This window comes from Nanorana parkeri, unplaced genomic scaffold (assembly GCF_000935625.1).
Source record: "Nanorana parkeri isolate BGI_ZX_2015 unplaced genomic scaffold, ASM93562v1 scaffold232, whole genome shotgun sequence".
NCBI classification, from domain to species: domain Eukaryota; kingdom Metazoa; phylum Chordata; class Amphibia; order Anura; family Dicroglossidae; genus Nanorana; species Nanorana parkeri.
Genome location: NW_017306500.1, coordinates 839488 through 853850, shown reverse-complemented (window position 1 = coordinate 853850; position 14363 = coordinate 839488). Strand labels below are relative to the sequence as shown.

The window sequence follows — 14363 nt, the reverse complement described above, 5'->3', positions numbered from 1 at the left end:
AGTACATACAGGTGAAACTCGAATAATTAGAATATTGTGCAAAAGTTCATTTATTAGACTCATTACATGCAAAGCAAGATAGTTCAAGCCGTGATTTGTCATAATTGTGATGGTTATGGCTTACAGCTCATGAAAACCCCAAATCCACAATCTCAGAAAAGTAGAATAGTACATGCAATCAATAAAACAAGGATTGTACATAGAACAATATCGGACCTCTGAAAAGTATAAGCATGCATATGTACTCAATGCTTGGTTTGGGCCCCTTTTGCAGCAATTACTGCCTCAATGCGGCGTGGCATGGAAGCTATCAGCCTGTTGCACTGCTGAGGTGTTATGGAAGACCAGGATGCTTCAATAGCGGCCTTCAGCTCTTCTGCATTGTTCGGTCTCATGTCTCTCATCTTTCTCTTGGCAATGCCCCATAGATTATCTATGGGGTTCAGGTCAGGCGAGTTTGCTGGCCAATCAAGCACAGTAATCCCACGGTCATTGAACCAGGTTTTGGTGCTTTTGGCAGTGTGGGCAGGTGCCAAGTCCTGCTGGAAAATGAAGTCAGCATCCCCATAGATCTCGTCTGTGGAAGGAAGCATGAAGTGCTCCAAAATCTCCTGGTAGACGGCTGCGTTGACCCTGGACTTAATGAAGCACAGTGGACCAACACCAGCAGATGACATGGCTCCCCAAATCAACACAGACTGTGGAAACTTCACACTGGACTTCAAGCATCTTGCAGTGTGTGCCTCTCCATTCTTCCTCCATACTCTGGGTCCTTGGTTTCCAAATGAGATGCAAAATTTGCTCTCATCAGAAAAGAGGACTTTGGACCACTGAGCAACAGACCAGGTCTGTTTTTCTTTAGCCCAGGTAAGACGCTTCTGACGTTGTTTGTTGTTCAGGAGTGGCTTGACAAGAGGAATACGACATTTGAAGCCCATGTCCAGGATCCGTCTGTGTGTGGTGGCTCTTGATGCACTGACTCCAGCCTTAGTCCACTCCTTGTGAAAGTCCCCAACACTTTTGAATGGCCTTTTCCTGACAATCCTCTCCAGGCTGCGGTCATCCCTGCTGCTTGTGCACCTTTTCCTTCCACACTTTACCCTTCCACATAACATAACTTTCTATTAATGTGCTTTGATACAGCACTTTGGGAACATCCAACTTCTTTTGCAATTACCTTTTGAGGCTTTCCCTCCTTATGGAGGGTGTCAATGATGGTTTTCTGCACAACTGTCAGGTCAGCAGTCTTTCCCATGATTGTGATTCCTACTGAACCAGACTGAGAGACCATTTAAAGGCTCAGGAACCCTTTGCAGGTGTTATGGCTTAATTAGCTGATTAGAGTGGGACACTTTGAGCCTAGAATATTGCACCTTTTCACAATATTCTAATTTTCTGAGATTGTGGATTTGGGGTTTTCATGCGCTGTAAGCCATAATCATCACACTTATGACAAATCACGGCTTGAACGATCTTGCTTTGCATGTAATGAGTCTATCTCATATATTAGTTTCACCTTTTAAGTTGCATTAGTGAAATAAATGAACTTTTGCACGATATTCTAATTATTCGAGTTTCACCTGCATATAATTCTGGGGGTTTTAGGCCTAAAATGTGGATTATAACATCTGTGCAAAAAAAATGCAAAAAAGGCTCTGGCAGCAAAAGGATTAAAGTCTTTTATTTGGTACACTATTTTAATAAAACCCTGCTCTGTTTTTATTAGAACCATAGGCTGACAAAAGCATACTTTAATGTTTCAATGTATTTATTTATTTTTTGCAGTTGCAGATAACAATTGTAGCCTGAAGGTGGCAGGCTGAAGGGTTTCATTTTTTTTCTGCATTAAAGCCTCCATCATGTATGTGAACTCTATGTATGTCAGAATAGACATAGTGATCACATGATTGCCAACAATGCCGATTGGTTCCCCATCATCAATGGGTGTCAGTGACAGATTGGACTGAGAGCCACTAGCTGCACTAAGTGTTGCCTGGTGGCTCTCAAAAGAGAGGACTTTTATAAACTGTATAATGCTGGGGGGCGTTTATATACAGATGGTGGATAGGAAGTGGTTAATTGTTTTTTAGAAAGACCACATTTTATCGGGGGTTAACTACACTGTACCTTACCTCTAATTACAAGTAAAAAAAAACTTGAAATTGTAATAAAATAATAAATGGGGTACTAAAGGAACTCATGGTATGATATTCTGTTCCATTGAAAGTACGTTTACAATGCTTGAGTTAATTTTTCACTGTTTCACAACTTGAAAAAAGCGAATGCATCAAGAGGCTATACCTTTTACCATATTGTAAAAAATAGTCACTGGACAGACTGGGGCGAATTTATCAAAACTGGAGTAGATTTGCACTGCAGCCAATCAGCTTCTCTCTTTCATTTTCAAATCTTACCTGAGCAAACTGAAGAGAGATGCTGATTGGTTGCCATGGGCAGCTGCTCCAGATTCTGTTTGCTCCAGTTTTGATAGATTACCCCCCCCCCCCCCCCACTGTGTTTGTTTTTGCAATTAACCTTTCCTATTTATAAAGTATTTCTGCTATTTTTAAAAGTTATTTTCAGTACCCTAAATCAGCCATAATTCCTTATTATGAGTCAAGACAGGATGGAAAAGCAATGTTTCTCTGGGTGGGGTGATTTCTGCATTCTTGCTTTCCATTTAAGACTTCATATAGACTATAGAATGCTTTAAAAGGAGATAGAGAAAGTGCAGCAAGAGAAAAGTGTGTATTCCTGTGATTTTATACATGGTGTGGCAGACACCTATTTTATAGTTCCAACAGGAAAGTACAGTAACTCGTACAGTAACCTACTGCAATCAATCAACTTTTATTTTTGACTGCTGTAAAAAAAAGTTCATTCTCTTTTGAATGAGAGCACTTGTGTAGTGTTCCTAATTGAAGTATAGATTTTAGAAAGTTCAAGAGATTTTTTTTAGCATAGTATGGATTGCCTTTGTCAGTTAAGCAAGACTGGAAGTTAAATGCATAGTTTAACACAAGGGCATTGTTTTGTTTTAGATTTATTCAAGTTTATTGTTCAAATAGTTTATTTTTGCAATGGTTTTTTAGATGTATTTGTATCAGGCAGGGCCATCCCTATAATGAGGCAGCTGCCTCAGGCGGCATCTCAAGGTGTCACTTTCCATCCAGAGCTTCCCAGGTTGCTAAGAGCTGTTAGCAACCTGTGACAATCTGACTGTCGTTCTGTCCAGGTTATTGACATCACTAGTTGCCAGGAGCTGAGCTGGATGCTCTGGCTGGTGTTCTGCCCAGCTCCTGGCAACCAGTGACATCAGTGAAATGGGTAGAATGTCATACAGAGCTGGAGCTAGAGGTTCCGTGCACCACCAGCACTCCCCTTTATCACCCACCCCTCCATAACCCCTTTCCATTTACGTTCACCATCAGCACACCCCCTCCATACTCTTAGTTTAGGGACAATCCTGGTATGAGGTAAAGAGCAAAAACACAAGAAAAAAAACCTGGTTCATTCTCTTTTAATTTACTGCAACTATGTCTACAGACATCACAGAATGTTTTCCAATCTGGTCAGTAAGGATCAGAGAACATTCATATGTGTCCATGCCTTACCTGACCATGGCAGACATCACTTGCTCAAAGCATCTAAAAGGGAAAGTCAATTGGCCAGGTTGGATTTTTCTCAACCAATAACTAATATTTCCCCTCAGGGAGGCTACTGTGGGGGTTCTCTGTAGTAAAAAAAGAATTACTGCAGCAATTTGGCACTTGGTGGTGTCTGATGTGTGTGTGGTCATCCCTAGATTAGGTAACTCACTCACAAATATTCTTTTAACTGTTATTTAAACTGAAAACTGCAGCATACCAGCAAAGATTCCTATTTTGATGATTTCATAAAGATCTAAGAGATACTTTATATGACTTAAGTTTATTCAATGTATCTTTTTACGTTGTGTACATTAGATTCAAACTTTGATGTTTTGACACTTTGTTCTGGAGTAGTTTGGGGGTAGGGTTGATGCTTTTTTTAGAGAAGATAATGGACCAATTGTAGTCTTGCTACCTGCACTTCGTGTGCATAGTGTGAACAAGTGAAATTATGTAACCAAAGGCAGTAAAGATAGTCAATGATCAGGCAAAGTTGAAACACCTTACTACAGTACTGGAACTCGCCTACTCCCTTTGCCCCCCCCCCCCCAATACATTCCTATTGGCCTATTGCTATGATGAACTGCCACACTGACCAAAATGATCATCCAACAGAAAGGGGGTTCCTACAGACTTGACTGAAGAAAAGATATCAGAATTGCATCCTTGCAAGTTAGAATGTATTATAATTTTGTTTCTTATTCAAGTAGTCTAAACTTGATATGTTGTCATACTTATATACAAAAGTAACATATTTAAGGCTTACCATTTTCAACTGGATCTTTTACAACAGCATTGGTTTTAGCAATGTCTTCTTTCAATGCACTGTAGTTCTGTTTCAACCCCAGGAGATTCAGATTAAGATCTTTGATGCGTGCAAGAACATCGTTGGCAGTATCATTTGCTTGCTTGGCTTTGTCTTTTGCTGTCTGAATCTTCACCATTGTATCTATTACAGACAAATGTGTGTCAAGTGGAGACAGAGAATGGATACAAGAAAATATCTTGCCAATTGAATGTTAACATTATCCTCCCTTGAATTGAGACATTTTCATTTCATTATACATTACAGTGACATTTCCTCTGGCATTAAGTGGCCGAATGTGGCTCTTAAGATATTTTCATAAAATCCCTACAGAGTTAATACAAAAGTAAATGTATCATAATAATTATGCAATTATGTCTACAAGTATGTAAGATTGCTTTTGAAGATTTGATTTCTTGTATCCTTTTTTTACATTATGAATAAGTAGACAAAATGAATGGTCATGGTCCTTCTCAAGTAAAAATCTAAAGAGAGACATTTATTAAAGAAACAAGCAAAAAAAATTGAGGTGTTGTCTTGCAGTAGCACTCCAATATTTATTTGATTTTTTTTTACTTGTGCCAGAAGTATGATGGTTAGAATTTGAAAAGTTGTCATCATAAGTCATGTAACTATGTGTAATGGGACCCTATAGCACAACCATTAAGGAGTTTACCTTCTCTCTAAATCACAACTCCTAGGTGAGCAATATTGTTTTCCTATAAATTGGATATGTGTAGTAGTTGTCAACTTACCTAATATAGGAAACCTCAAGTGTGGTCCCTAGCATCAGCAGACAATGGCTAAACATAATGTTCAGTGTATGGAATGCAAACAAATTGGACAGTAGATGGCCAGAGACTGTGGGCATGCTACTGGCAAAGGCCAATGATGCAGGAATACTGTAGGCATGGTTGGAAATGGAGGACATACTGTAGAAGACTGTCAGAGATTGGGAACATATAAGAGACTTCTCGAGATCACTGCCATTAATATACATTTGCATGTTAGAATCCCCTACAGCCCACTAAAAAATATTGGCACCACATTTGATATTCCACTTAGCATAATTCAGTATAAAGTAAGACACAATTCAAAAAAAGAGAGAAATAAATGAACAGCACAAAAGATTTAGGAACATGTAAAAGAAATAAAGTAAGGCATTTATCCAGTAGAAAAAAAAACAGTTTAAAAAATATTTTCCCTTACCAAGGCAAGGGAAACACTGACTATTGGCTGCTGGAGCTTGGGAGCTGCACATTAGGTACCAAAGGGCTGCATGCTGTCCTCGGGCTGCAGGTTGGACAATAGGGGGCATAGAGGCTTCCAAAATTTATATAAATTCATTTCATCAAAATGTATTTGCCAAATGCTATGGACAACTGCATAAATTAGTGTGTGTCCAGACAGCTCTGGGCCTCATATGCGTCTTTAACAAGGTCTAAAACTTCCATCTAATTAATTTAACAAAATCTCAATTACAGCAGCAGCCAGTAATACACACACATACAAACATACCATTAGGCATTGCAGATAGCTTTCCAAGGGTATTGTTCAGAGCTTGGATCATATCCTGTTTTTTCTCAGCAGCATTTTTCAGTCTGTCCTTCACTTTTGCAAGGTCATTTTCATTCTCTAAAAATAAATGAATACATATAAAAAAAGGTTTAAATATTTAGCTAGTGTTATAACAAAGCGCTTAAAGCCCCTTTAAAATGTATAAGATGTCCATATAAACAGCTAATAAGATACAATCTGATCTTTAAACATATGTTAGAAAAACAAACACAATTTTCTTAGAGTTTTCCTTTCATTAAATAAATATGTAGGCTGCCTTTACTGCCCTTCTGAAAATGCTATTTGGCTATCTGTATCTGGATTTAGAACATCTGACTCACAGACCTGAAACAAGCATGCAGCAAGTAGAAGTCAGAGAAAGTTGGAGTTCCTTATCTCGTATGTATTCCAGGTCAGGGATTGAATAATTGTAATCAATGCATTAGCTTGCAAGTCATAAGTAGTGGAAACCTTTAGTAGAAACACCATGTCAAAACAATCAGTAAATCCCCAGATACAGACAGCTGAAAGAGTAAATCTTGACTTTCACTGTAAAAGTTGAGCTTGGGCTTCACAAGTCTCCTGTTGGTCATCACATTAACCCTAAGGGCCAGTAGGCAGGCTTGGGAGGTTAAAGGGTGGGGGTAAGTTCAATGTTTAACAGGAAAAGTCAAGTCCTATGTATAACTTCAGTTGCCTCTATCTCTGAATCTGCTGATCCTATTGATGTTCAGTTTTCTGCTGATGTTAACCTTGGCATATATCGTTTTTATCAATGGGTCACTATTGTCGGCCCGCAGCTCATCATGATTGGCGTGGATTAAAAACACTGCCTGACATAATTAACGCTGATTTTTTTTTCTAATAAAAGGACCTTTTTTATGATGTAGGTGTTATAATTTACTTTTCCAATATACATTGGTGTCAAACCGCCTTAAAAGGGGGGAAGGCTTTGTTGCTCCACCCTTATAAGGTACCTTACCAATGTTGAAGTCATGTGGCCTGGTATGGTTGGGGGGGGGGCTCATAATCGCACAACTTTTTCCTGGCAATCCGGGCTCCATGCCTGGTATTCCACATAATTTTTTTAAACTCATACTGACCTGTTAAGGAAAAAAAAATTGGAGAGCTTCCCCTCCATCGAGGGGACATGGCCTCATCTTTGCAACCAGTCCACCAAAAAGGATGTTGGGGTCTGCAGGGGGGGGACTTATCAAAATCTGGAAGCACCCAGATATCCATCCCTCCCACTAGGTGAAACAGGGTACATATTACATATTGTCACTTATTTACTATGAAATGTTCACCTGCCATCACAACCACCCACCGATGGTCACCTGTTCTACTCATCACAAATGAACCTGCAAAATGTCAGCTGACTTCAAACATTGGTCTGAACTCCGCTGAAGTCTACGGAAGCTGAATGTGTAATATTGCACTATCCCAATGCACTTAATGCCTGCAACTGGATTTAGTTACAAGAATGTGTTTTCTGCTGTTTCCTTACTCTGCTATCCTAAAGATTAATAAATAACATCTTTTAGGCAAAGGAATGTAGTATTTCAGCCACCCTGAATTGAAGCCAAAACATTGTATAAATTGCCCTTCACTTTGTTTTTCATTATGTTTTACTTGATCAGTTGTATACTTCAAGAACACTAATATGCATCTTTGTCTACATGAACAGATCATTTAACTAGCTTTACAAACAGCACATCCAATGTAAATTGCTAAAGGTTGGAGGGCAGAAAGCAATTTTTGATACTGAGAACTAAATTTAATTAGAAAAATAATTTGTGATTGGTTAGAGCTGTGCTGTTGAATTTGCTTTGAAATTGAAAAAGCTGTATTGATGGCTGCTGCTTGTACACATAATTCTTACTGCCATTACTAAAATTCTACAGAAAATAATAGAACTAAAGAAGTGTAGCATTGCATAAACATGTTTTGGGACCAAACAAATATGTATTGCTTTAAAGAGATAACAAATTAGATAGTTAATATGAGTAAGAAATGAAATCACTAAACAGATGCTGGAGGGTTTGCTGATTCAGTTAAGTCCCTGCTCTGAGCAGGTTTACATTAATTAGTGGTAGTTCTTATGACAAAGAAGACAAGCACAAATATTGTGTTTTTTGCTGTATCTGATTTAGTTAAAATTCAACCTTTATAGACATTTTTCTTAACTTGCTACATAGTAAACAAAAAGGTTGTGATACAGCATAACTGAAAGAATGCCAAATCTAACAAAAATATTGAATGAGTGCATGTGAGGTTGTTTGCTTAAAGTGACACTAAACTCAGAAGTTAAATCTTAAAAATGCATTTGAATACCATGATTAATAACACAAATGTAGCTTATTTGTGCTGTGATCAGCTGTAGATCCTTAAATCATCTCTGAATTGGTGCTGACACTGTCCTTCCTTCTGGTGGCTGGCGACTTTTGTTCCCCATGGATCCTGTGTTTGTTGTAAAATAGTCACCGCTCCAAGCTCACTCTTGTGCAGGGCCAGATTCTCCACAAAGCCACCGAGACCTGGCTTTAGGGCAGCAGGGAGTCGAGGGGCAGCACAGCCGATACTGGCCCCAGGGGTGTGAAATTCCTAGTGCCGACGCCTGGGACATGCAGTTCCGGACACCGGGCAGGTAGTTTTTTCCTACATTTAGCCCTGCTTTAGGTAAGTAGGGCTAACTGCACAGTGGGTAAGCCACCACTCGTTTGTATAATTGATCTCGGTGATGCCGCCAAGATCACTTGTAATAAACCTGCTTGTCCCCCCGATGCCCCCCCCACCATGGTCCGCCCCTACCTATCAGCTGCCTCTCTCTCAGCGTGCCACCCCCCTCTCCACCATGGTTTCGGGGTCCCCCACTCTTTTGGGGCAAAGTAGTTTAGGTTGGAAAGCGGGGAGTCCACTCTTCTCCGTGTGAACACTGCACTCGCAGCTTTCCCATCTCAGCCGTCACAGCAGAGCCAACACAGCGCTGTGCTCAAACTCCTGCATTGGAGGTGACAGGTTCAATAAAGAGAACCTGTCACCACCAAATGCTATCACACAGGGGCTCCTGTGTGATTGCAATACAGTTAAGTAAAAAAAATAAAATAAAAATGTATGCATTGAGGAACCTGGTCTTGGGGCAGCAGAGAAAGTAGATCTGGCCCTGCTCCCATAATGGACTGTAATCTCAATACAAATGAGTACACTAAACGGGAGATTGTAGCCCGTCATGGAAGTGAGCTTGTAGTGGTGGCTACTTTACAACACACACAGGAACCATGGGGAACAAAAGTAGCCACCCTACAGACAGAAGGACAGCATCAACATAAATTTAGAGATGATTTAAGGATCTACAGCTGAGGGATACACAAATAAGTTAAATTTTTGGTAATAGCTAGGGTACTTGAATGTATTCATAAGATTTAACTCCTGAGTTTAGTGTCATTTTAAATCCTCCAAAAAATTTATATACAGGCTTTACTTGTATTTAAAGAAGAAAATGTACCTTTCAGGGCTCTGTGGTAGACTCTTAAAAAGACCCTGTTACCAGACCATCTATTTTAACAGCAATCTTTGTATAAGATTGTATGTGCGATTAACATATTTTAGGCATGCTAATTACCTGTAAAATCCTCTCTCGTATGGCAGCAAGTTCAGGGGGACATTGCATGTTGCAAGTTAAGGAGCACAAGGCTCTATTTACACATGAGCGTTTTTCCATGCGTATTCGGCCATACAAATATGCGCGGGACCGTGCTAAACATAAAAAACAATGCATTGCATGTGCAGTGTTCAGACTATTGCAGCAACTGCGCACGCAAAATAGTCCAAGCATGATTTTATGGGTGGATTACGCACGTTCCGGCTATAGTAATAACCATAAATGTGCGGATACCACGCGTATGCTCGCGTTTCGTTATGGCAGTTTTCCATGTGGAAAACGCTACCGCTATGTGTGAAAGGAGCCTAAGAAACAAATACTTTTCTATGCTCCTCAGCTCATCTAGTGACCACAATTCGGTATTTTCTGAATGTTACATTTGTACTGAAAAAAAAGTAATATTGAGGGGACATGGGCCTCATGGGACATGGGCATTCCGTTTTGCCTATCTTCACATATAATGAACCTTCACAGAGAATCGCAGGGTGAATGGCTCTGCAAATTATTTATACATAAACCCCTAAGTCTAATCCTGAAAACAAATGTTTAATAGTAAAACAACCTTAAATGTAATCTTAAAGCTTATCTCCTAAACCTAACTTTTTTAGCTAAGCCTAAATCTATTTACTAAATAAATGTACTTTTGTTGAGGTCGCCAACAAGATAAAACACAGTGTGTGTATGTATGTACATATGTGTGTGTGTGATATCTATTCAGTCATATCTGACTCCCTGAGATTTTTTGAGCCACCTCTTTGTCCATCATGTCTGGTACACTTGAGAGCTTTTTCCATAATTTTTTTTTACAAGGTAGGTTGCTGGGTCTTTCCTCAACTCTCCAAATTTACACAGGCTTGAGACAAGCATATAAAATGTGATACACATGTGCACAGCCAATTTACACACCTAGTCTAATATACACACATACTAGACTCAAATTAGACAAATTAGACAGTTAACTAACCATCATGTCTTGGAGGAAACCCACACATGCACAGTGAAAACATGCAAACTCAATGCAGACAGTATTCTGGTCAAGAGTCAAACCAAGGACCTCATTGATGCAAGACATAAGTGCTAACCACTAAACCACTGTGCTGCCCAGAAGAAAGTAAAACAGGGCAAGCAGCTGTGGTGGTTGGAATTAATGTAAAAAAGTTGCTTTCTTTAAGCCCTGGTTCACACCTAGGCGTATTGCATATGCGTGTCTGTTGCGCGGTTTTTTTACCACGATTCGCCGTAAAAAATCGTGCGACAAACGCGCGTTTCCGAGGGCTACTTGGCTGTATCCCAATGGAAACACGCAAACAAAAACGGCCCAAAGTAGTACATGTACCTTTTCAGGCGTGGGCCGTTTTGTAGCGCGTTATGGACGGGCTGAAATACGCCAAGGTGTGAACCAGACCCATTGAATACAATGGGATTTAGATGTTTGAGCGTTTTGTAGAGCGTTCGTCGAGCGTAGAATGCGCTACAAAACATTCAGGTGTGAACGAGGGCTAAACCTATATGCTCTCTTGTGATAATCAAATTGTTTTCAAACCAGGCAAATCAGAGAATGTCAAGTGTTTTGATTCTCCTTGAATGCTGTATACTGTATGAATGCAGGTTTGCCTGATCTGCACAGCACCATAAAAATCAAAAAATTGTGATTGCCTGGATTTCCAATTAACATGGTCTTACAGATGTGTGTGCAAATACTCAGGCAGATAAAAAAAAAAGTGAATTGGAGATTCTATTAATGTGATCATCACTAGTGTCCTCACACAGTAACTTTGTCATATTCACAGGTGCCAGGTAATGCGAGCTGCTACTGCTTCAGTATAGTTGTAGACACCAAAGACTCATTCAATTAACATATTAAATAATATAATCCTTTGAAATTTGATTTGCATGAAGCCTCTGGTTATGAAGCATAGTGGAGCCCTTATTTCAATGCACCTGTCCTGTGACTCTTTGGAAATCAATCATGTGGGTGTGGAGTCTAGCCGCACTAAGATGACATTTACATATAAATTAAAAAGGACAACAGACTACCAGACTCCATCAGCAACATCCATCTTTTGCAAGATTAGTTTTCTATGAGATGTATGTTTTCTATTAACGTGATTTTCAGATATTCTGGAATTACTAATTTTAACTTTTTCACAGCTGAAATAAGTTGAATATGTCCTGATCAAGAAGGATCTTTCTTTCTTGAAAGCCCTGGCTGTTTAAACCTCAGGTTGCAAATTATGTTAACTATTGTTTTCAAGAGACTCTATTGCTGAAGTCTAAGTGCAAAAAAAAAAAAAAATGCCCTGCAATCTACACAAAAAGGTTCCATGCAAAGAAGAAAGTAAATTCTCACTTACACTGACGTTTCTCCAAAAACTTACATTTCCAGGAGTATCAATCTCCTGGTTTCCCACAATGCTCAGGGGTTCCTCCTGCCGAACCCCCACATCACTACTGTACTGGCGTATGGGTTGGTGGGAGAAACCACTGAGGAACACACCTGGAAATGTCCGTTTCCAAATAGACTTTTCATTAATTCATTACATAGCTGTTTGGAGGCAGTTAGTGTTTTCATTCTTCTTTGAAGGGCAACTTTTTATTTGTATTTAGGCTTTAGTGACACAGATGCTTTAAAGTGGATCCAAAATAGAATAAAATCTTTGGCCCTGCTGTCCACCCAACTGCCGATAAAGAATGCTTATGTTAGAATATTTTAATTTAAAGAGACTATTAAAGAAAATTTAAAGAGCCATAAGGTATAAAACCCCAAACTGCTACACATTTAAAATACAGGCACTTAGAGCACATTTCTGCTGCAGACTCTGTGAAAGTACCAGATGCTGAGCTGTACTGACATGCAAAACTTTGGCACTTCCTATTAGTGTCACAGCTTTCCCACCTCATTCAGGCCTAATGCACTTTCATGTTGGCATGTTAGGCTGCCCATTATAGTGATCGGCCATTGGACATGTATAGGGGTCAGCTGCAAGTACCAACACTGCCCCTAAGTTTTAGGGATATGGCTGTGACAGGTTTGAGAGGATGTGCAGTATTTCAGTGGGTTAGACCGCATATTTCATTGTTATGCAGCAGGACAGGCAGGCATGCTGAGAGTGTATCTAAATCCACAAACAAAAATAAAATGTATTGCAGCTGACCAGTCCTTAGATGTTAGCTGTATTTTCCCCTACATTTTAAGGCTTCCTTTTTCTTTATTTTCACCTGTTTTGTTTTTTTCTAAGACTTCAAACATGTCTGCCTTGATTCATCACCATTATATGGTAATTTTTTACACAAGAAAGAAAACATTGTTTTTGCTTTCTTTTCAGATCACAGGAGAGGACACTGGCAACACCAACACTGTATTTCTTATAGAAATTTTACTTGGCCTGAAAAAAGAAAAGGAATGCAGCCACCCCATCTATGTAATGGTAAACTTCCATACATTTTTTGTTTTTGTTTCGGGTTTAAAATGCTCTAGACTACTAAAAGTGATATAAAACGTATAGGTGTACATATGTATGTGTTTATGTATTTGCAGGCATACATACATATATGGAGAGCAGACTATTTACTGATTACTACAAGATCAAAGTTTTATGGCTGTAATTGGTGGCAAGAACACCTCATCACTCTATCACCACCAAAATAGAGTGCAGAGTTGTAGATTATTTTACTGACAACCAGAAAGTATGCACAGTTCTCCAAGTAGTAGGTTAATCAAGCTGGATAGGAGTGCATGCATGAAGTATGTATTTGGAATGTGTGTGTGTGTTCGTGTATATGTGTTTATTCTGCAACATGTTTGATCTTCTTGGTCTGGAATAAGCAATACAAAGTAAGAACTGTCATTCATTACCATTTCTGGGCCTGGATTTCTGAATAACCCCTTTACTTGTGTAAAATAGGCAAGGTAGCTTACTCAAAATCTGATTGGGATAGGTAAATATGGAACATTTTAATATTTTAAAGTTGATACTTTATCCAATATACAGTACCTTTTAAGTCATGTGATTGCCTTTTAGCATCGGTATGAACCCGGAAACTTTTCTGAATGGAACTCTTTGCTTCATCTTTTAAGGATCCTTGTGGGCCAGTTACCTTTATGAAAAAATACATATTTTTAGCATTCTGCAAACATCCTATTTTAGAAATAACGACAAATAGAGGAAATGTGAATTTTATTTGGTTTACTTTGATATTACTAAGGTCATTTCCTACAATATATAGGCTTATACTTTCCTTTAATAAACAGCCAAACTACTATAAAAATGTTTTAATGCTTTCCTATTAGACACTAGACATGTAAGCTGGCAAAAAAGATGTTTAGTTTTAGATTTTTTGTGATTTGGGTCAGAAAATCAAATTGTTTCAATATTCGGATCTAATTTCAGAAGAGTTAAATGATATTTAAGAAAGAACGTTCATTTTTAACTTTTGACAATCCACAGGAACATGAAGCAATTTTTTTTCCAAATTCTTACCCTTTTGGTCTGGTAGGAATTTAAGGGGGGACCACAACACCCAAAAAAAGTGTGGGTTCCCCCCCTAAAAACCCTTACCAGACCCTTGGTCCGAGCAGCAGCCTGGCAGGAAAGTGGCGACGATTGTGCAAACCCCCCTCCTGCACCATACCAGGCCACATGCCCTCAACATGAGGGTGCTTTGCTGGGGGGGGGGGGGCCCTTCCCCA

At 39.2% G+C, this 14363-nt stretch overlaps 1 protein-coding gene across 1 annotated transcript in view; it reads right to left on the bottom strand.

Annotated features, from left to right (window-relative positions):
• LAMA2 (laminin subunit alpha 2) overlaps positions 1–14363 on the bottom strand; it is a 646095-nt gene that overhangs the window by 110528 nt on the left and 521204 nt on the right. The window contains exons 41-43 of the mRNA XM_018556291.1: positions 13669–13771; positions 5974–6090; positions 4417–4599 (exon numbers count right to left, since the gene is read on the bottom strand). Coding sequence (XP_018411793.1) covers positions 4417–4599; positions 5974–6090; positions 13669–13771 — 403 coding nt within the window. The remainder of the gene's footprint in view (positions 1–4416; positions 4600–5973; positions 6091–13668; positions 13772–14363) is intronic.